General features: G+C 39.1%; 1 protein-coding gene across 3 annotated transcripts in view; it reads left to right on the top strand.

The window, feature by feature from the left end:
- Nucleotides 1-24,008, top strand: part of dpysl4.L (dihydropyrimidinase like 4 L homeolog) — a 37,372-nt gene that overhangs the window by 5,860 nt on the left and 7,504 nt on the right. For all 3 annotated transcript variants that reach the window (XM_041568602.1, XM_018224264.2, XM_041568603.1), the window contains exons 2-12: nucleotides 4,631-4,719; nucleotides 5,609-5,793; nucleotides 6,925-7,089; nucleotides 11,233-11,294; nucleotides 11,376-11,456; nucleotides 13,162-13,230; nucleotides 13,336-13,456; nucleotides 15,824-15,980; nucleotides 17,893-18,034; nucleotides 20,805-20,975; nucleotides 21,593-21,772. In XM_041568602.1, the coding sequence (XP_041424536.1) occupies nucleotides 4,631-4,719; nucleotides 5,609-5,793; nucleotides 6,925-7,089; nucleotides 11,233-11,294; nucleotides 11,376-11,456; nucleotides 13,162-13,230; nucleotides 13,336-13,456; nucleotides 15,824-15,980; nucleotides 17,893-18,034; nucleotides 20,805-20,975; nucleotides 21,593-21,772 (1,422 nt within the window). The remainder of the gene's footprint in view (nucleotides 1-4,630; nucleotides 4,720-5,608; nucleotides 5,794-6,924; nucleotides 7,090-11,232; nucleotides 11,295-11,375; nucleotides 11,457-13,161; nucleotides 13,231-13,335; nucleotides 13,457-15,823; nucleotides 15,981-17,892; nucleotides 18,035-20,804; nucleotides 20,976-21,592; nucleotides 21,773-24,008) is intronic.

The following is a 24,008-nucleotide window of genomic DNA, read 5'->3' as shown; positions in this document are numbered from 1 at the left end:
TTGTCTTTATCTGGTTATGCCTGTGTCCAATAGAAACACATTTTTCCCTGCAGGTATTTTTTTTTCAGGAAATTTATAAAATTGTCAGATTTCTGCCTTTTTCTTAGCCCACATTTAAAGGCAAACTATCATTGTGTTATGTTTTCTAAAACTGTACATGTTCCCAACTCTATGAGTGAATGAGATTGGAAGTATAATAGTATATGATGTCCGAACCCATGAGTTCTGTGTGAGGGGGTCGGGCTGCCTTTGATATAATCCTGTCTGCAAATAGGGAAGGGGGATATACGATTACAAAGTAACGAAGCGAAAGAGGACACTCTGTTGCCATGTATAGGCTTTGTACTTTTTAAAATCCCTTTTAAAAGCTCTGCACGAGTCCCTGATGAATGAAATTCCCCATGCAGCCTCTAACAGGCCTCTCCTTGCCCCAGCCCTAAAGACAATAGGCTGCCTGTGTCCCATAATTAGAGATCTGAGGACAAAGACAGTGGTCCCTGGGGAAAACCATGCTGCTTGTGAACTTTAAATAGTGCACTAATAAGTCACATCTATACCAGACCTTTTATATTGTACATAGAAAGCAAGCGCAAAATCAAATTAGCGATTTCATGAAGTTTGTAGGTTTTGTGGGGGGTTTTTGCATTTCAGAACTTTACCCAAATACAGGTATAGAATCCAGTATCCGGTTTCGTTTCCTAGAGGTGCAATTTATGGAAAGATCCCTTATCCAGAATATCCCAGGTCCTTAGCATTCTTGATAACAGGTCTAGTGATGGGCGAATTTCTCCCGAAAAATTTGCGAGATGGCTAAAAAATTGAGAAAAAATCATGAAGATCGCAAACTGACACCTGCGTCGAATTCTGGAAGGATGTCCGAAAAGTCGCTTGTGTCAATGGACTTCCCAATAGTGTTGACGCACAATTTTTTGATGCCCACTCCCGTCATGGGAGATTCGCAAATTTTTCCGCTGGTGGCGAAACAAGGAAATTCTCAGCAAATTCGTGCCAGGCAAATTTATTCACCCATCACTAAACAGGTCCCATACTTGTATGACATATTGCATAATTAAAGAAAATGTCATTATATATTATATATGTATTCAAAAACAGTATCTGTCATCCCTCTATTTCCTGCACTGTTGGTCCTGGCTACATAAACCGCTTAAACAAAGCAGCTTTCATACTGTATATGGATTATAATAGTCAGGAAGATTCTGGTAATGGGGCGTCTGTAGGATATAAAATGAGATTTTATGGCCCATGAACAAAGGAGGGGGAGGTCAGGTGCAAGGGGAAAGCACATTATGTGGCATCAATGAGAAATGAAATCAAGGGCTTTTATTTGCAATCAGCTCAATAGCCAGATGGGACAGTAGGGTTTTTCAGTTGTGATATGCATGGCAATGGAGTTCCATATAGTCTACTAATTAAAAATAATATTGTGTATCTTTGTTCACTGTTTTTACAGCATAAGGCTAATATTACACACAGTGGGGCTCATTTTTCAACACAGGGCAAATCTGCCCATGGGCAGTTACCTATAGCAACCAATCGGTGATTAGCTTTTTAAAGCCAGCTGCAAGTAGAACAATACCTAGGCCATCTGCTCATTTGGCAACGTCGCTAAAGAGCAGATCTCTCCTGATATGACCACCTTGAGGTGGACAGTATTGGGCTGATCCGACCGTGGGCCCTAGGGCCCAAAGATTGGATCACAATGAGAAGAATATGGGCAGTCAGATCGAGGGCCCCATCAACAAACCGATGCAGTCCTCAATCCAATGGCATTTTTAAACCCGCCCAATTGACATCTGACCTACTTTAAGCCAGATATCGATTGGGGAAGCTCGTCGTAGGGTCCCATCCGCTGCCCAATAATTTGCCAATTTAATCTGTCGGAAGTTTATATCTGCCCATGTATGGGGCCTTAATGCGATTCTATTATATGTATCTTATTATTTTTAGGCAGAGCTCAAATAGGTGCTCATGGGTGGGTGAAAGTGTCAGGTTGTAGTTGTGGGCTAGCAGCGAGCAGGCTGACCAATGATACCCTAGGACAGTGTTTCCCAAACTGTAAGAAGAAATGGAGCATTGTTGGGAGAGGGTGCTCTGCCTAAAGGGTAGTTAGGGGGCCTGTATGTTCTTCAAAATTCTTTTGGATGCTTAGTATGAAGTATTTTGCTTAGCCAAAAAGTATTATTTGGGGGTGAATCCAAATTTTAAATGCAGTTGGAACTATGGCTGAAACATGTTTTCTCATTCCAGTAATCTTGTTATGAGCTAAGAGGGTCCTCACTCACAAGTCTGAAAACCATTGCCATAAGATGTCTCCACTGGTGGAAATAGACTGATGGATAGAAACAGACTTACCTATAATAGGTCATTGCTTTTTTGATAGTCAACCTTTAAAAAACCAGTACTTGAGGATGTCCATCTGTCCTGCATGCAAAAAGAATTATTTTATAATGCCAAATATTCCACTTGCAGACAGGGTACAAATAGAAGAAATAAATATCACTGTTTTCCTCTGCCAACACTATAAGATATACAGTGCATATTTTGTGTAGTGAACCGTGAAATTGCGTAGTGCAAGTACTTGAAGGGAAGAATGTGGCCTCTTTATTGCATTCATTGTGCCTTTTAATATTCTGTTTGGATCAGGTTTCACTCTATCCACTACTGTTGCTGCACAGAGAGGAAACCGGGGAAGGTATTGGTGGCACACACCCAAATATATGTGGTGTATATTAATTTTATTAGTGTGGACTAATTGTCTAATGCAGTAAACCTTGGCAGATAGTATGAGCATTGTTCAGGGTCTCACTCACAAAGTCAGACCAGCTCAGAATACAGTTCTACGTATCTGCACCTAAAGTAGCATGGGCCAGATATCCAGAACAGGAGGTGGAGAAGCCATTCCTCAAGCTTCTTCTTCCTCCATATCTAGAAATATCTAAGTCCTCTAATGTGGATTTAGTGCTATCCCAAAGCACACTTATCTCAGATGTACCTTAATGCCAACCGGGCCCACCCTCTGTTAGAGGGCCTAAATCACATTGGTAGCATGTAACACCCTATCCAGATCCAGGCATAATAATGGAGAAATAATCTCTGGGAAAGAGCACAGTACTAAACACAGCCCAAGGAGTTGCCCTACAGAACATTCTAGTACACATGAGTCTGATTATCTATCTGTCACTAGAGCATATATTGTGCACCCTATAGACGTGGACCCAACGCAATTATAATATACTTTCTAAATAGTATCAACATTCTTGCCTCTTCCTAGTTAGACAGTATGTTTCAATTAAAATATTTCACAAAATATTAATTTGTGAAACAGGAGCTCCATTAGATACTGTAGGTGCTAAGTTGGTCCTCCAAAAACATTTGGTATCAAACTTTCTTTCAGAGCATGGAACAGATACCATTAGGAAACACAATATCATTACCATGATGTGTATAAACTCCTAATGCACTTCATACTTTCTTTTAGCAATTCATCAGTGGGTGCTGTAGGTGCTGTAGGTGCTAGCCTAATTGTTCCCAGGTTGGGCTTTGTGAACTTTTTCAGTAATGACTTCCGCTGGCCATTGGGCATGAAAACCTTGGATATTTAACGACCTATGCATGAACACAACATTTTGCCTTTCTCAAGAAACTTGTAGTAGCCTATCCGTTGTCTTCTTTCATTATTCTATATTCCCTTCTGTAGTGAAGACTAACTGCCATGCTCTTTCTTTAGCTTGCAGGACCATTGCAAACCATTTCCATGCAATTAAATTATAGTCAGTGTTGCTTTAAACTAGATACAAATGTATTATTTTCAAGGTGCACTGAGGTAGACACTAGTTGACTCGGTTATAAGCCAACTGCTGTAGTGACCCAAATTCTTCAAAACAGGTCAGCCCAAGAGCAAACTGCCATCATCCCTACCAGCCTCGCTTGTGTCTGATTGTACATTGTCATATCAATCTGTGCAAGCATTGCTGGCTTGGTGGCTATTTAGATAATCTCATCAGAAGTTCAGGGAGGTTGCTCAGATACAGAATCGGAATGTTTAGGACAAGCAAGCCTTGCCTGCCATTGGTACTTTAGAAACTGTTAGAAGGTGTATTATGTGTGTATAAATTTCTTTCTTAACTATTTAATCTTCTGTGTACAGGTATGGGATCCATTATCCACTAACCTTTTTATCCAGAAATCTCCAAATTAAGGAGGCCATCTTCTATAGACTTGTACTTGATCCAAACTATAATAATTAATCCTTACTGAAGCAAAACCAGCCTATTGGGTTTATATAATATTTATATAATGTTTTCATGATTTTCTAGTATGAGTATTCAAAAATACCTGTAAAAATATATCTTTGCAGAACCATTCATCAGCAGAACCAATTGGGTTGGGCACCTAGGTTTATTGCTTGAATGTTCATGGGACTAAGTCAATCGATGACCATAGAAAACCATTACATCCTCTTCTAGCCATCTACAAATATCATTCTCTACTCTCACAGCTGACGTACAGTTGGTCTTCTGCCACTCCAGCTCTATCATTTATTCATTTGTTTTGCCAGCCTAGTGCATTAGCTGACCGATTCATTAATCTTATATTTGTTCTTCTGCAGAGTGACCGACTGTTAATAAAAGGTGGGAAGATTGTGAACGATGATCAGTCCTTCCCCGCTGATATATATATTGAAGATGGTTTAATAAAGTGAGTATCTGTGTCCTCAGCAATATTATAATGCCTCTTAAGGTGGCCATACACTCTACAATTATGATCTTTCCCACAACCATTGGTCATACGAAACATCTTCCGTCTGCTTTACTAATAGTAAGAGCTGAATCGTTCGATAAAAAACAAAAAGAATCCTTTAGCTCTATTTGATGAATCAGCCTTAATGTTATGATGTTCGGGCACATCAACAAGACAACCTATATCCAAGGCTTTTTACTGATATCTGTCGCCTTGTCTCCCACCACACATGCACAGATTATCATACAAAATAAATATTGGTGCGTGTATGGCCACCTTAACAGTGCCTGATGTTCTGGTGCCTTCAAAAATTTTCTAGTCAACTACAAGAGGTCCTCTGCACTCAACCCATTATCAATATATTTAAGACAGAGACATTTTGTGCATACTGCTACTAAAAAATGCCTTACCCTTTAAACAAAACAGGGATTGTTTGTCCATATATTGCAATATATTTAAGATGGCCAACTACGTCAAAGTCAGCCCATATCTGGCCAGTCCTACGCTTAATTTTCATCGGATTCATTACGAATTCAATTGCTTAGTTCAAAAATTTTCTAGCCAGCCAAGTCTTCTGCCGATATCAGTCGGATTGTCTCCTGCCATACACACACCTCATATAATACAAAAATTTGTTTCATATAAAATTATTGGTGCATCTATGGCCACCTTATAGTATATCTGTAGACTTCTTGTACTGGACAAAGCCACCAGCTGAACAAACAAATTGAATTGAACAGACCAAGTCAACAAGTTACAAGCTGAACCAACCACATCATCAGATGGTGAACAGAATTTTTGCAATGATTCATTATTGTTTTTATACATTTCTTATATTTTTATTCAGGCAAATTGGAGAGAATCTAATTGTTCCTGGTGGGGTGAAAACCATTGATGCCCATGGGTTGCTGGTTATACCCGGAGGGATAGATGTTCACACAAGGCTACAGATGCCGGTTATGGGGATGACCAGCGCTGATGATTTCTTCCAAGGAACAAAAGCTGCACTTGCCGGGGGCACCACCATGATAAGTATGTACTACAACATATATAATGTGGTATGATTAATATCCTTATATGAGACCTTATTCTCAAAAACGTTGCATCAACTTATGTTCCTGGAGCTATAATGCTATATTTGCATGTTTAAGGGGCCTATTTATTAAACCTCTTTATTTTTTTTCCATGAAAACTATTTGTGGAAAAATAAAAATTTTAATGTTTAGAGATTTATTATACCCCAAAACTGCTAAAAATCAAAATTTCGAAAATACGCCATCTCAAACCTGTAGAGGTCATGTAGAAGTCAATAGCAGATGTCCCTGAAGTTATTTCTTGGCATCTTGACATGCGATGGATAGTCCAATAAAGTAGGGGTTTTCATCTGATAAAGTTGAGTTTTCGCAGCAACAATTCGATAAAATCAGGTATTCAGAGCGGCAATTGTACAATATGAATTGACGCTCGATTTTGATGCTGCTTTTTTTCAATCTGACTTTTTCAAGAAAAATTATTGATAAACGAGTTCAATTTGTGGAAGGGACTTTGGTCAATTTTGTTTTAAGAAAAAAATTAGATTAATTTGAGTTTTATTAAATAGGCCCCTAGGTATTAAAATACCCACGCTGACTGAATCGCACCCTTTGTTTTTCCATAATCAGTGAGATTCTTATTGATTTTAAGTAGTCATGAGCAAATCTGACTCGTTTTGTTTCGACAAAAATGTATGAACCTGCGAAAATTTGCCAAAATGCATTATCTAAAGCAGTGATCCCCAACATGTTGCTCTCCAAACCCTTGGATGTTGCTCTCAGTGTCCTCAAATCAGGGCTTATTTTTGAGGCAAATTTTGGTTGTATAAAAACCAGGTGTACTTCCAAACAGAGCCTCATTGTAGGTTGGCAATCCACATAGGGGCAACCAAATGGCCAATCACACCCCAAGAACATTTTTCATGCTAGTGTTGCTCCCCAACTCCTTTTAATTCTGAATGTTGCTCACGGGTTCAAAAGGTTGGGGATCCCTGGTCTAAAGTCTATGAGTGACAAAAAATTTCACCCATGAGAGTCTATGGGCATTATTTTCGCAGTGAAACTTGGTGAAAATTGGGATAATGGATGAGAATCTTCTGTACACTAACTAGCTTCATAACTGTCCTTCTAGTTGACCATGTCTTCCCTAACTCTGGAATGAACCTGGTACAAGCCTACGACCAGTGGAGAGAATGGGCTGATGGCAGTGTGTGCTGTGATTATTCCCTTCATGTAGATATTACCCACTGGCACGAGAGCCTGAAAGAAGAGTTAGAGGCATTAGTGAAGGATAAAGGTAAGTTGGTTGGAATACAGACACTTAGGGTCCGATTCAATAACGTGCACATTTTCGCCAGCATCAGCTTCGCAATCCTCGCACCACTTTGCCAAGATCAAATGCGATACGAATTCGCTAATTCACTAGATTAGTTTAGTCTGAGGCATCGAACGCTGGTGATTTTTCACTAGCGTTACTTCGGCTGTGCGAGCATTTCATAGCGAAGATGCGCTAGCGTTCATTTGTGCCTACCGAAAATTCGATAGTGATCTTGCGCTTATGTCGATTTGCATACGACGGGAAATTTAAAGTTGCATGAGGTTTTATTATAAATTTTTTTTTATATGTTTTATTAAAAATGGTGCAAATGCTTGAAGTTACCACTTTTTATTACACGTGTCCAGGGAACCTTAATAAAGACAAGAGAGTTAATATAATGCCAAAGACATGAGCCCACTGTAAAATTAATGTTTCATATGTTATGAAATGTCTGGAGAAAACCAGTTACCCAAAAAAAGTCTAAGTTAGGACTTGTGCAGCCGAGTCCGCGAAGCGAAAATAAGCCTGGTGATAGGGTCTGGTTCGCTAGCGAATTGGCACTTGCGGTGTATTGTTGGTGTATTGGCAAAGTCCCTGCAGATGGCAACGCTAGCGAATTGTTGCTCGCGTTAGCCACTTCGCTCTTTAGTAAATCTGCTCTATAGACTACAGCATAGGTGCCGATTGCAAGCTTGTGGCACTAAAGGTTCCTTGTATCCTTGTAATTTTACTGGATAAAGATACATAGCCAGGCACTACAGTGTGATGGTGTCCTTTTTATAACCTGACCTTCCTTCTAAGGTGTTATATGCAGACCATGCTAATATTAACGGGGTGGTTCACCTTTAAGTTAACTTTTAGTATGTTATAGAAAGACCAATTCTAAGCAACTTTTCATTGGGTTTTTGTTATTTATTTTTTTTATAGTTTTTTTTAATTATTTGCCTTCTCCTTCTGATTCTTTCCAGTTTTCAAATGGGGGTCACTGACCCCATCAAAAAAACAAAAAAAATGCTCTGTAAGGCTACAAATGTATTGTTATTGCTACTTTTTATTGCCCATCTTTCTATTCAGGCCTCTCCTATTCATATTCCAGTCTCTTATTGAAATCAATACACGGTTGTTATGGTAATTTGGACCGTAGCAACAAGATGACTGAAACTGCAAAATAAACCCCAAAAGCAAATTTTATCACTAAGTCTCTTTGAAGGACGAGAGATAGAAGTGCTGAATTGTTATTGTTGTTGCTGTTGAAAACCCTATTTATGAGTGTGGTTTATTTTGTAAAAATGGACACTGGATTTTCTGCTTTGTTTAGGGCTCTTACTCACGAGCGTTTTTACCTGCGCTCCCCTGCGTTCCGTTTTTCGGCGTTCAGCCGCAGGGGAGCGCAGGAATAGACGCATTTCATTATTTCAAATGGGGCTGTACTCACACAGGCGCATGTAGGCGCCGAACGTAGGAAAAATGCAGCATGTTGCGTCTCAACCTGCGTTCGGCGCCTACATGCGCCTGTGTGAGTACAGCCCCATTTGAAAAAATGAAATGCGTCTATTCCTGCGCTCCCCTGCGGCTGAACGTCGAAAAACGGAACGCAGGGGAGCGCAGGTAAAAACGCTCGTGAGTAAGAGCCCTTATACTGGGGTTCAAGGTGCACCAGCTGTATAAGGAGCAGCACCTGGTTTTCTGCAATTTGCCAACAAGTTAATGCACATTAGGACCCTGTTATTGTTTTTACAACTCTTAATTCAGTACAATGTCGCTAATTATATTCTTCATTTCCCCAATGAGCTCAAAAGCATTTTCAGGATGGAACTATAAACTGAATTTACACCTAAGTACAGCTTTAATACCCTATTTTTGCATTTTTTATGCCACTTTGAAATTAGATGAATACCTTTAGCAGACAGGTATTATGTAACAAGCCTCGTTATTCAAGGAATTCTTTTAATAGCTACTAAACAAAGTTTTTTATGCATATAAATGAGCTGTTTGGTGTAACGTCACCATAGCAATGGAGGTAAAATGTAGATCTAACCCCCAACGATTATTAGCAGGACACAGCACTGCAGTAGAGCTTTGCTTGAACAAAGCTGGAAGGATAGTATTTTATATAATTAGAAGCAATGACCTAGTAATTAGCGGCAGGAGGTATTTAATGAAAAATACCTTCAAAGTTATTGGAAGGAGGATTGTTCCTTGTGAAATGTATCACGTTTATGGAAGTGCACTGTTATTTCATTGGTATGCAGGGGATGGTATTAAAGGAACTGGAAAAGGTTTCTTTCTAAGCGGCTTAAGCTCTTGAATTTAAATAATAGAGCAGGTTTGTGTGGTGTCCAATAATAATTAGTAATATGAACCAGAGTTTGATTTTGTACATGACCCTAACAGCATATATTGGCATAAATTAAATACAAAATCAAGAATAGAAGTGTAGCAGAGCTGTGCATGGAGGAAGAGTGTGGAAGGTTTTCAACTGTTGCTCCAAATTAATGTCTTGGATGTTTTGGTGCACAACAAGCTCAATGTGTCATTCGTTCTTTGTATTTAGTTGTCCAGTCTGCCCAGAAGCAAAGAGCCCACCACGTACAGTATGGAGAACTGTAGTAAGAGACCCAGGACCTCATTTACTACTTCCACTGCCGAAAGTGCAGAAGTACTGAGAGATGCAAAATAACCTGCATGACACCTATGTGGCTCCATCCCTCCCAGTTTGGCAGAGCTGTAGTCAAGAAAAACAGGGTTGTAACTACAGAGAAAGCAGACCCTGTGGATGCACGGGGGCCCAGGAGTGTAGGGGCCCAGGAGTGTAGGGGCCCAGTGAGGCCCAAATTAATGAGCAATTTCAATATATCTTGGTAGAATAAGCCAACATATGATTATTTTTTAGCCCTAAATTGAATTTGCTGCAGGGCCCAGTAATATCTAGTTACACCACTTTGGGGAAGACACGTTTTTGTTCAGCGCAAGGCAGAATGCCGATGTGCAAAAAACATGGTGATTTGCACATATTTTTTGCACTTTGTATCATGCCCTGCACTTTGTAAATGAACATTACAAACTTTATGTGGGAATAGTAACCCATACCAACCAACCAGTGTTTGTTTTCAGTCGCATGACCCATAAATGCTGATTAGCTGATTTCTATCAGTGTGACTAGTCATGTAAACCTGATAGTCCTTGTTTCACTGGAAAAAGCAGAGACCATAATATTTCCTTTAAAATTCCTTTAAAATGTTACTCACGGCCTTAGGGTTGTTAAGTTGCTTTTTATAGTAGGTAAGAAGTGAATTCTAGTAGTGGTGAAGATCAAAAGACTGATGTTATTTTAGTTATTAGGGTCTCAAAGGGATTTGGAATCATGGAGACACCTTAAACTTGGCAAAGGGTGCAAGTTTTGTAGATGCAGATACTAGTGTCAGCTATAAACACCGGGAAGATTTACACCTGGGCAGTAACCTATGGTGACCAATCAGATGTTTGGCGTCATTGTTCTACCTGCAGCTGGATGAAAAATGCTAATTACTGATTGGTAATTACCCAGGTGCAATCGTGCCCAGTGCTTATGTGTATTTAAAGCAGCCACCAGTAGTGATTGGAGAATAAATTCGCCTGGTGCAAATTCGCTGAAAATTTTCACGTTCCGCTGCCAGCAAATAAATTCACAAAACTCACACGAAAATTTGCTGGTGTCCAAAAATTATGGACGGGCGTCTGAAAGGTCGATCGCGTCAAAATCGCCGTGAGTCAACACTATTCGGACGTCCATTGACTTTAACACTGGTGTCAAAATTGATGCGAGTGACTTTTCGGACGCGCGTCCAAAATTTACGCAGGCATCAATTTGCGAGTTTCACGAATTTTTCACATACAAGAATTTCGCCCATCACTAGCCACCAGCTGTCCCCCACTCTTTAAATAAGACCCTCATGGTCTGCATGTTCCAGAAACTTACTCCATCATGGAGATCATGTTCTAGGCTTTACTTTATTTCCATGGACTAATGTCTTCAAAAAGATAAAACTGGATTATAATCTCCTGAATAATTTAGATGAGGTCCCTAGTAAGACTCTTCTTGACTAACAATTCAATCATTAAATGGAACTTTTTCTTTTGAAGGTGTCAACTCGTTTCTCATCTATATGGCCTACAAAGACCAATACCAGTGCACAGACGCAGAGGTAAATGATATGCACAATGCTTGTCTTGGTTACAGATTTACTGACTATAAAAAGCTTACAATCCACCTCCTGTTTTCACAGATGTATGAAATATTCAGCATTATCAGAGAACTAGGAGCAATAGCCCAAGTGCATGCAGAAAATGGGGACATTATTCAGGAGGTAAGTCACATGATGCTATTTCAAAGGTTCCTCGGCCACTGCCAGGTGTTTGTTTTGGGGGTAGCATGCTCTTCTTGAAAACACTTGAGCCATCATAATGAGACCCACGCTTGAGATGAGGAGACTATGATTTACTTTTTTTTATTCTACTACTACAATATACTTGGGCCCCATAAAGGGCAGCTATAATAAATGAGTTGACTTCTACCAATGTACTGGTGAGAAATTGGTTTGGTCATAACTCTCATTAACTTAGGCTTCAAGCGAATTGTCCTTTTTAGAAAGCAAAAAAGTCTTCAGTAGAAGTAGGAATCAGACAGTTGCAATGATAAGACCTGTACATATGGGCACATCTGTCAGTTCACCCCGACAGGTAAATGGGTTTATCACCGACCTCATCAGCTGCAAAGGATATGATAAGGAGTAGATGAGAGGCTCCTGCAGCTTTTATTGCTTATGCTTCAGCCTGCTGCCATTATACATCCAAAAAAGAGAAAAGTCGTAATACATGGGTCGTAATATAATGGGGGGTGGCTGAAATATCTTGATAAAGGGAGCGTTTGATCCCCAACATTTATCTAAGAGGATTTATAGAAGGTTTAATTTTAATATATAAGTATATTCAGTCATGAAGGAGTTCAATGTACATTTAAAGTCATAAGTCTGAAGGCCAAGTGCTTATAAACAGGTCAAGGATTCCGAGACGACTTTGAAAACTCTTGTCTTTTACAACGGGGGGGGGTGTTATATTATTTGTTATAATAATGTGACAAGTTACATCACTCAGCATCGATAATATATAGTGAATAAAATACTCCCTCTTGTAAATTATAAGGATATAATAAGTTACCGAGGAGATTCATGACCATATAAAAACACGAGGCTGAAGGTAACTTCTAATATCCTCAAATTTTGCAACTGGGGGTACTTTATTTATTATAATACACAAGTTTCAGTGAGTCATGTGACAGAAATGACATCACTACTTACCGTTTATAACTGATGACATCAGAACTCACCGTTTATAAGGATATAATTTACAAGATATTCATGGCTTTTGTGTATTATATAGTGAATAAAGTACCCTCTCTTGTAAAATATAAATATGACCATTTAAAAGCAGGAGTCCGAGGTAACTTCTAATATCCTTATATAACTTTATTATACTGCACAAGTTTCAGTTTCATGTGACAGAAATGACATCACTAAACTCCGATTATAACCAATGACATGACTAAGCACCACTTATATAGTGTACCCCCTTTTGTAAAATATAAGGATATTATAAGTTACCGAGGAGTTCCATGACCATATAAAAGCATGAGGCCGAAGGCCATGGTCATGAGGAACTCCTCATATTTTGGATATTAGAAGTTACCTCGGAGTTACCTCGGAGTTCCATAACCTGTATAAAAATATTCGGATTTGTGTTTTTATATGGTCATGAAACTCCACTGTAACTTATAATATCCTTATATTTTACAAGAGGGGGTACTTTATTCACTATATAATTTACAGAATATTCATGATTCATAACATGGTTAAATAAGCAGCTGGAATTGATGAGCTTAGAAGTTGCAAGTCTTACGTTGTTTGAGGGGGTTTAGTAAATTTGGCCCAGAGATGTTCCAGTAATTGACCAAACAAATGTGATGTTCCATTTACCAAAGCAATTTATATTCACGTAGTTGTTTATTTTGCACAGGAGCAAAAGCGCATGTTGGAATGTGGCATCACCGGGCCTGAGGGTCATGTACTCAGCCACCCTGAAGAGGTAATGAACTTACTCGCTTGTTATTCATTGTCCCGGCCTTATATTTAGAGCAAGGCGCCTGAGCTCAGACAGATGCGTCTCACCCGCTTCCTTTATTCTTGGCAGGTGGAAGCGGAGGCAGCGTTCCGTGCGATAACAATCGCTAAGCAGGCCAACTGCCCCCTATACATCACCAAGGTTATGAGCAGAGGAGCTGCAGATGTGATTGCCCAAGCCAAGAGAAAAGGTATAAATACAAACAGCCGATTTAAAAGTCAGGCTGGGTGACAGTTTGATCTAAATCCGAGTCATTAAATCTCCCACAGTCATTAAATCTAAGGCTAGTTAAGGTTTACCATTTGCCAGGGTCACTCAGGCTTAAAATCTGGCGTTACTTTAACTCATTTATTAGGGGTTAATATTCTAAGCTTGAAAACTAAAAAAAAAAAAGATTAATTTAAAATGTATTATGGGTGATGCAAATGATTTAATGTGGGTGAAAAGTAATTGCTTGTGTATTAATGGGCATTCCTGTGTCACCATAAAAACTGCACTATTGAATTGCCATCAGTAAGCGAATAGACTGTCTGTCTCTCTCAGTCTGTCCCTTGCTGTTCTCTGCACTGCTGCTTCTGGCGCTATTATAGTCAGCTGCTTAGCATGCAATGTATTATTGGACTCTTGGCTTGAACCAGCAGTGCAGAAGGGACAGACAGATGCTTCAATAGCAATTACAAATAACTTTAAAACCACTGAAAATTATACATTAATGAAAATTGTAGTGATGGGCGCATTTATTTATTTTTTTCGGAAAAACGGACGCCGGCGTCAAAAAACGGGTGAATTTGCGAATTTTCCGCCGTTTCGCGAATTTCGCGCGAAATTCGTGAATTTTTCGGCGAAGCGAAACGGTGCAAATTCGCCCATCACTAAAGTTGCTTAGTAGTGATGGGCGAATTTATTCGCCAGGCGCGAATTTGCGGCGAATTTGCGAAATGCCCGCGAAAATTCGCTGCAAAAATTCGCCGGCATCAAAAAATAAGTTTGCCAGGCGCAAATTCGCGACAATTTTTCGCGTTTCACCGGCAGCAAATAAATTCGCAAAACTGCCTTGAAAACTCGTCAGCAACAGAAAATTTTGGAAGCGCGTCGGAAAAGTCGATTGTGTCAAAACCGTTGTGCATCAACACTATTCGGACGCCCATTGACTTTAACGCCAGCAAAATTTTTGCCGACAAATTCACCCATCACTATTGCTTAGAATCAAGAAACTTTTTTTTTAAAGGGGAAGGTTGCATCCCCTTACAAGTCGAAAGAAGATAAATGGCATTAGGGGATTTTTAATGCTATCAATACTTAGGGGCAGATTTATCAAGGGTCGAATTTCAAAGTAAAAAATACTTTGAAATTCGACCATCGAATTAAAATACTTTGAATTCCAATATCGAATTCGAACTTTTTTCATGGAATTTGTGTATTCTGTAGTCAAAGTAACGATTCGAACGATTTTAACGTACGATCGAACGATTTTACTTTGACTTCAAAAAACGTAGAAAAATGCTGTAGAAGGTCCCCATAGGCTAACATAGCAGTTTGGCAGGTGTAATTTGGTGAAGTATTGAAGTCGAAGAGACAGTACTTATCAAAATGGTTGAATATTCTAACGATTTTACTTCGAATCGAATTCGAAGTAAATTCGAAGTCGTAGTATCCTATTCGATGGTCGAAGTATCCAAAAAATTACTTTGAATTTTGAATTTTTTCACTTAGAAAATTCCCTCAAATTCACTTCGACCCATGATAAATCTGCCCCTTAGTAATTTGTAATCTGTATGTAACTTAGTATCTGTACAACAGTTAAGTATATATATATGTATATTTGAAACCTCAATTTTACATCCCCTGATTTTATAGTTTGTACAATTTTTTTTGTGGTCCCACAAAATAATGCATAATGCATTTCCCTGAGTTTACATTTTCCTGGATTTTACATTTTCCTGGATTTTACATTTTCCTGGATTTTACATCATTTTTTTCTGGTCGCCTGAAAAACGTAAAATGGGTGTTCTAAATATTGTATAGGATCTGTTATCTGGAAACCCATTATACAGAAAGCTCCAAATCACAAAAAGGCCATCTCTCGTAGACTCTATTATAAACAAATAATTAAGATTTTTTAAAATGACTTTGACCTTTTTCTCTGTAATGATAAAACAGTAGCTTGTTCTTTATCCCAACTAAGATATAATTAATCCTTATTGGAGGCAAAAAAAAACTTATTGTGTCTATTTAATGTTTTAATGATTTTTAGAAGACTTTAAGTATGGAGATTCAAATTACAGAAGGACCCCTTATTTGGAAAATCCCAGGTCCCAAGGATTCTGGATAACAGGTCCCATACCTGTATATAAAACTCAGTCACATTACCCCAACCACCTGCTTTGCTCTGAGTTTCTCTAGGAACCAACCCAACAGTTATGAACCTCAGTTAAACATTATTCTAATAGTTAATTTTAAGGTGAAGACCTGATTAAAGAGGATGTGATAAATTCAGAGACACCACATACCCTCCGCAGGTACGTTAGCAAAGATATGACACTTTGTTGTATTGTAGGTATCGTTGTGTATGGGGAGACGCTCCCAGCCAGCATTGGCACAGACGGAACTCATTACTGGAGCAAAAACTGGGCAAAAGCTGCAGCCTACGTGACCTCCCCTCCGATTAGCCCCGACCCCTCAACTCCCGACCATCTCACTTCATTACTCTCATGGTAAGTTTGAGTCATTGAGTCCTGGTGGGTAATTTAGTTGATTACGGCTGTGAGCTTAGCTGGGTGGGAATTGTGTATTAGTAACAGGGACATGAAGGGGATTCAATTATTACCCAACACAAATGTTAATGGAATCTCATGGTGTATTTCTTATTTATAGCATTTGTATCTTGCATATCAGCTACCGACCTCCTCCCAGAAATCCTTGCCTTTACCTCATTGTACAGACATTCCTTCTGTCCTTGCCTGTGTATCAGGGGCTTCCACACTGAAATGTATATTGTCAGTAACATAGTTGGTGATAATAAATGGCAGTACATGTAGCCAAGGGCACGGTTAGCACAGTGGCTCGGTGGGTAGCACTAGGGGTCCTGAGTATGATTTCACCCATGTATGTTCTACCTGTTTCTTTGTGGGTTTCCTCGGGGTACCTCAATGGTCTACCACAATCCAAAAACGTACAGGCAGGTTAACTGACTGCCTATAGTGTGTGTAAATGTGATTGGGACCTTAGATTGTAAGTAGGGATGGGCGAATTTTTTCACCTTGTTTTGACGCAAAAATGACGCCCATTGACTTGTATGGTGTCCTATGTCAAAAAAAAAGACGTGCGTCGCCGTGAGACAAAGACTTAAGTAGGCGTCAGCGACGTTCGCCGGCAGAAAATTTGTGGCGAAATTAAACGGGTCAAATTCGCCCATCCCTAAAGTAAGCTCCACTGGGGCACCATATAAATAACTGTGGGCAGCACATACGCCTTGCATCCTGGGAACCAAAATGTTTTTGATCCTCGAGGAGGTAAAATGTAGAACACAATATGTGGCCCTAAATTTGCTGTTGAACGACATCTCCCAGCATCACTCTCTTTTAAAGCTGTAGTTTAGGGAGGGAGGAGGTACTTGAAATAGCTTTTCCCCAGCCCATTGACTTGAATTGGAAATTCCTAGTACTTCACTAAAGCGCCCATGTGCCATAACTTGTGATGGACACATTTTTTCACCTGCCATGGATCCGTGGCAAAATTCCAAATTTTGCCACCTGAAAATTCTTTCATGAAACTGCAAAAAAATTTAGCCGCAGAAAAATTTGCCAAGAAAAAACATCCATTGATTTTTTTTTTTGGACCAAAAAAGTCGCCATGAGAAAAAACGCCCATTGACTTTAATCCATTTGGACAAAAAAGTCGCCATAAGAAAAAATGGCCATTGACATAATGTATTTGGAGCAAGAAAAATTGCTGCGCACCTAAAAAACTAATTTTTAGCCGTTTCATGAATTTTAGCACAGTTTAGCTAATTTTTCAGTGAAACGGGACAGATTCGATCATCGCTAGCCATAACAGAATGTGTTTTACTTAATGCTTAATGCTCCATCTAGTGGCAGAATGCAAATTCTAGTTAAAATAAACATATTTGTAAGTTATTAAAGGGGCGGTTCAAATCAGTTAAATAAGCTGCTGTGTAGCAATGGGGGCAGCCATTCAAAGGAGAAAAGGCTCAGGTTACACAGCAGATAACAGATAAGCTCTGTAGAACATAATGGTGTTATCTGTTATCCACTATTTAACCTGTGACATATAGACTTTTTTTCAATTTCCACCATTGCTACACAGCAGCTTGTTAATATGAACTATAGTAGTGTTTCTGAAGCAAACACATCCGTTTTACCAGTGTAGGGCAACACTACATGATATTTTCATTACTTTAAAACACTTTAATTTTTTGGTGTTACTGTTCCTTTAAGGTAATTGCATCAGTGCCTCGTATGATATCAAGGCAAAGTATCATGTACTTTGTGCTCTTGCCTTGAGGTTAACATAATTATTATAGATACGATTTGATTTTATGTACAATAGAAACCTGGGATACCTTTGGCCAATTATAATATTCTATTTGTCCTTGATTTCATACAGTGGCGATCTTCAAGTGACGGGAAGCGCACACTGCACCTTTACGACAGCGCAGAAGGCCGTAGGAAAGGACAACTTCACCCTGATTCCTGAAGGAACAAATGGAATAGAAGAAAGAATGACAATAATTTGGGATAAATGTGTAGTAAGAGAGGAAATAATTAAAGGGGCACTGAACCCAACTGTAAAGATGTCCCACTTCACCCCTTAGTTCTCTGTAGAAGTTGATGAAAAATGCAATTGAACATGGAAAACAAATGATATTGAGCAATATTGCTTTAAGAGTACAACCTTGATGTACTGTTCCCAGCATGCTTTAACCATACCTCCCAACTGTCCCGTTTGGAGCGGGACAGTCCCGCTTTTGACAGCTCAACATGCAGTTACTGAAATGTCCCAACTTTCTCTTTGATCTCCTGCACTAAACAGCCAGAAATAGATACAAAGTTTCTAACTTAATTGGCTTTTGGCCCAGAACAGCCACCAGGTGCACAAAGATACTTTTGTAACAATTTTGAGATAAGCAAATAAGTAATTGTAACAATTAAGATAAAAATGTCTCTTGGGAGAAGTTAGACTCACAGCTTAAAGGGCAATTCACCTTCATTAGCAAAACTGTAATAAATGGAAAAAAAACTACCTTTTCCCCAGCAGCTGAACAGTGGGAATGTAACAAGATAACAGCTCCCTGTAAGATATGAGAATAGAAATCAACAGTAAAAATCCCACTGTGACACATTCAGTTACATTGAGTAGGAGAAACAACAGCCTGCCAGAAAGCAGTTCCATCCTAAAGTGCTGGCTCTTTCTGAAAGCACATGACCAGGCAAAATGACCTGAGATGCACCTACACACCAATATTACAAAAAAAACTATACCATAAAAATCATAACAGAATCCCTTTAATGTGCACTTACTGGGACCTACAGTACATCCAAAATATAATTGCCCTGTGTCTCCAAATCTGTCTTCCCAGGTCAGGCTCCTAAACTTCAAAAGCCTGTTCTAGTCAAAAAGCGTCAGTGGTGAAGTGGTGAAAGACCCAATAACATGTCTGATGTTTTTTTCTAAGCTCCATACATTTCATGACACAAGGATGCACAACTGGCCCTGCTATTAAAGGATTAGTACGGTAACACCAAAAGAAAATTAAGTACTTTTAAGTAATTAAAATAAAACGTACTGTTAAAACTGGTGTGTTTGCTTTAGAAACTCTACTATAGTTTATATAACAAGCTGCTGTGTAGCCATGGGGGCAGCCATCAAGCACAGGATACACAGTGTATAACAGATAAGTACTACTATAGTTTATATAAACAAGCTGCTGTGTACCCATGGGGGCAGCCATTCAAGCACAGGATACACAGTAGATAACAGATAAGTACTACTATAGTTTATATAACCAAGCTGCTGTGTAGCCATGGGGGCAGCCATTCAAAGCTGAAAAAGGAAAAATGGCACAGGTAACAAAGCATATAACAGATAAGCTTTGTAGTATACAATGGGGTTCTACTGAGCTTATCTGCTATCTACTGTGTATCCTGTGCTTGAATGGCTGCCCCCATGGCTATGCAGCACCTTGTTTACATAAACTATAGTAGTACTTATCTGTTATCTACTGTGTATCCTGTGCTTAAATGGCTGCCCCCATGGCTATGCAGCACCTCGTTTATATAAACTATAGTAGTACTTATCTCGTAACAACTGTGTATCCGGTGCTTGAATGGCTGCCCCCATGGCTACACAGCAGCTTGTTTATATAAACTATAGTAGTACTTATCTGTTATCTACTGTGTATCCTGTTCTTGAATGGCTGCCACCGTGGCTACACAGCAGCTTGTTTATATAAACTATAGTAGTACTTATCTGTTATCTACTGTGTATCCTGTGCTTGAATGGCTGCCCCATGGGTACACAGCAGCTTGTTTATATAAACTATAGTAGTACTTATCTGTTATCTACTGTGTATCCTGTGCTTGAATGGCTGCCCCATGGGTACACAGCAGCTTGTTTATATAAACTATAGTAGTACTTATCTGTTATCTACTGTGTATCCTGTGCTTGAATGGCTGCCCCCATGGCTACACAGCAGCTTGTTTATATCAACTATAGTAGTACTTATCTGTTATCTACTGTGTATCCTGTGCTTGAATGGCTGCCCCATGGGTACACAGCAGCTTGTTTATATAAACTATAGTAGTACTTATCTGTTATCTACTGTGTATCCTGTGCTTGAATGGCTGCCCCATGGGTACACAGCAGCTTGTTTATATAAACTATAGTAGTACTTATCTGTTATCTACTGTGTATCCTGTGCTTGAATGGCTGCCCCCATGGCTACACAGCAGCTTGTTTATATCAACTATAGTAGTACTTATCTGTTATCTACTGTGTATCCTGTGCTTGAATGGCTGCCCCATGGCTACACAGCAGCTTGTTTATATAAACTATAGTAGTATTTATCTGTTATCTACTGTGTATCCTGTGCTTAAATGGCTGCCCCCCTGGCTACACGCAGCTTGTTTATATAAACTATAGTAGTACTTATTTGTTATCTACTGTGTATCCTGTGCTTGAATGACTGCCCCCATGGCTACACAGCACCTTGTTTATATAAACTACAGTTGTGCTTCTGAAGCAAACACACCAATTTTACCAGTGCATGGAAACAGTATATTATAGTCATTCCTTTAAAACAGTAATCTTTAGATGTCCCTGTTCCTTTAATATACGACTCCCAACATCCCACTGATTTCTACTCCACAAAATGAGTTCTGTCTGTTTTTGAAATGACAGTAGCATTTTAGCAGCCTCACAGGGGCCGTGGGTCCTGCAGAACTCACCCACGTGTTGCTCTTACGACCGTTCTGTTTTCCATTCATTTACCAGTCTCTTTGCTTACGACCCTTTTTCAGACTTCTGGCAAAATGGACGAGAATGCATTTGTGGCTGTGACCAGCACCAACGCTGCAAAACTCTTTAACTTGTATCCCCGAAAGGGAAGGATCGCCGCAGGTTCAGATGCCGATTTAATCATCTGGAATCCCAAAACGGCAAAAATCATCTCCGCAAAGACCCACAATGTGGTAAAGTTAACTAAGTGCCTGCTGTCATCCTATAAAAAAAAAAAAATCCATATTTTAAATAATAGTGTAATTCATTCGTAATGATCAAATCTGTCCCGTTTCGCTTCAATGAAAAATTCGCAAAACTCCAAAAAATGGGCGTCAAATTTATTTTTTATGCACGACCATTTTTACTATTTTATATCATTCCAAATGCATTAAAGTCAACGGGTGTTTTTTCTTATGGTGACTTTTTTGTCCAAATGCATTAAAGTCAATGGGCATCAAAAATATGTCCCGTTTCGCTTCAATGAAAAATTTGTAAAACTCCAAAAAATGTCAATGAGCATCAAAAAATTTTTTTAAGTGGAACAATTTTTACGCATGCAACTTTTTCGTTGCAGTGAATTTCTCTTCAGCGAATTTTTGTCGCAGTTTTACGTAAAATTTGCGAAACGCATTGAAGTCAATGGCCGTCAAATAAATATTTGATATTTTAATATTAATATTTTTACTCGTAGTAAAAAATTTTCTCACTCCAAATGCATTAAAGTCAATGGGTGTTTTTTCTTAAGGCGACTTTTTTGTCTCAGCGACAATTTTGTCTTGGTGACTTTTTTGTCTCTTCAACTTTTCAGGCTGTGGAGCTGAACATATTTGAAGGGATGGAATGTTATGGTGCCCCAGAGGTTGTGATCAGTCAAGGAAGGATTGTACTGGAAGATGGGAATCTCCATGTGAGCCAGGGATCCGGACGTTTTGTACCCAGGAAAACATTCCCCGATTATGTGTACAAGAGGATCAAAGCTAGAAACAGGGTAGGCACACGTCATTTCGGGGGTTATTTACTAAACTCGATCTTTTCCTGGTCAAGGTTTTTTGGGCAAAAATTACTTTTTAGAGGAAAAAAAAATGTAATTTTTCGAGATTTATTATACCCCAAAGCTGCAAATAGTCAGAATCGAAAACCTGTCGAGGTCATGTATAAGTAAATGGCAGATGTCCCTTTTACAATTTGAAGATATTAACGATCTGCTCTGGGTTTCATCTGATAATCCAAAAATGTTGGGCGATAACCCTAAAATATCGAGCCATTCCGGTGGCAAATCCGAAAAATTCGGCTTTTTACTCGATTTTGTCGAGTTTTTTCCCGACCTGACTTTTTTGAGTTATTGTATTGAAAAATAAGATAACATCGTGGATGAGAGTTTGGTCAAGCTTGATTTAATAAAAATGTGAGCTAAATTTTGAGTTTTGTTAAATAACCCCCTTCATGTAACTCTCTATATTTATGCACTATTATAAATCAAGCGTACACACACATACTAGCTTATATCAGCCAATGAATGGACAGAGCTGTGTCTTTCTCTCTCATGCTATTTCCTGTTCCAGCTGCATTATTTCCTGTCAGGTGATCAGTGATTGTCACGGAGCATCACAAAATGGTGGCTCAAGGGAAAAGATGTAAAAGGATCATAGTTACTGTTGTGGAAAGATTTTTTGATAGGTCAGTTATTAGGATATCAATGATCCATGATTGCAAATATATCCCACAAACTTTTAAAAAAAACAACTTGAATCATTTAAAATGTTGTTTTTTTTAATGGTAACCGATAGATTCGCCTTTGTAAATGTTATCATTTGTAGGAACGTGAATATTTGTATGCATATCTCATAGACCATCAACAGTTGGTAGGCTTAATTATTCAGAATGGGTGGGGTTTCTGCCTCTGTGTAAATGGCTAGAAACTGTTTTCCAAGTACATGGCATTACAAACCATTAAATGATGATGTTCAAGCTGAAGGAGCTATCATGGTGCATAAACATAAAATAGTTAGATGACAGCAGAAAGCCTATTGCAGAGAGATGTCCGATCTCAGAGATCCCTCCTTCTTTTGCCTGAGCACTTATAGGGAACACAGTTATCCCACTATCACTCACATTAGTGCCAGCCCCCCACCAGCCCACTAAATAGTGACTGTCTATGGCACCTTATAGCAGCCCCTCTGGCATTTGCCAGAACTCACAGATTGCCAGTCCGGGCCTGGCAGTGGTTCCCAAACCTGTCCTCATGCTCAGATCACAGCAGGCCCGGACTGGCAATCTGTGGGTTCTGGCAAATGCCAGAGGGGCTGCTATAAGGTGCCATAGACAGTCACTATTTAGTGGGCTGGTGCACGGAGGGAGGATAGGGTTGCCACCTTTTCTGGAAAAAAATACTGGCCAGCCTATATATTTATCTTTTTTCCCAATTAATAACATTGGGATTGACCATCATTTTTACCGGCTATGTCGGTAAAATACTGGCCAGGTGGCAACCCTGGGGGAGGGCCTTTAATGGGTTGCGGCTGGGGGCCTGGAGGGGGGTGGCGAGAGCCCCAGTGGGTCTCGGAGCCTCCAGTTCAACACTGGGTTTGGAAGCCACTATATAACGGTACTAGAAACGGGTTGAGCTTGTTGGAAAGATGTTCTATGTAGAGGATAGAATACTGGGGTTGCAACACCATAAAAATGGTTGCGGTTTGTTTTTATTCAGTTCCCTCTGAGCTCTGTATTTGTACACACAGACACCAGAACATACAACATTGACACAACAAGTGTGACTGTTCATTTGAGATTATTGTAATATAATACACAAAAGCCATGAATATCCTGTAAATTATATCCTTATAAACGGTGAGTTCTGATGTCATTTCTGTCACATGACTCACTGAAATTTGTGTATTATAATAAATAAAGTACCCCCAGTTGCAAAATATGAGGATATTAGAAGTTACCTCGGAGTTCCATGACCTGTATAAAAACACTCGGCCTTCGGCTTCGTGTTTTTATATGGTCATGAAACTCCTCGGTAACTTATAATATCCTTATATTTTACAAGAGGGGGTACTTTATTCACTATATAAATCAACTGTATTTGGTCAGTCTGATCCAGAAATCTGATTTGGTCCAGATTAAATATGTTGTATGATCTACAGTAAATTAGTTGTATCTTTGTATATATTTTTTTTTTTCTTTTTTTTTTCTTTTTTTTTTTTAATTTTATATATATA

The sequence above is a fragment of the Xenopus laevis genome, chromosome 7L (genome assembly GCF_017654675.1).
Source record: "Xenopus laevis strain J_2021 chromosome 7L, Xenopus_laevis_v10.1, whole genome shotgun sequence".
NCBI classification, from domain to species: domain Eukaryota; kingdom Metazoa; phylum Chordata; class Amphibia; order Anura; family Pipidae; genus Xenopus; species Xenopus laevis.
This window is presented reverse-complemented; position numbering and strand designations above follow the sequence as displayed.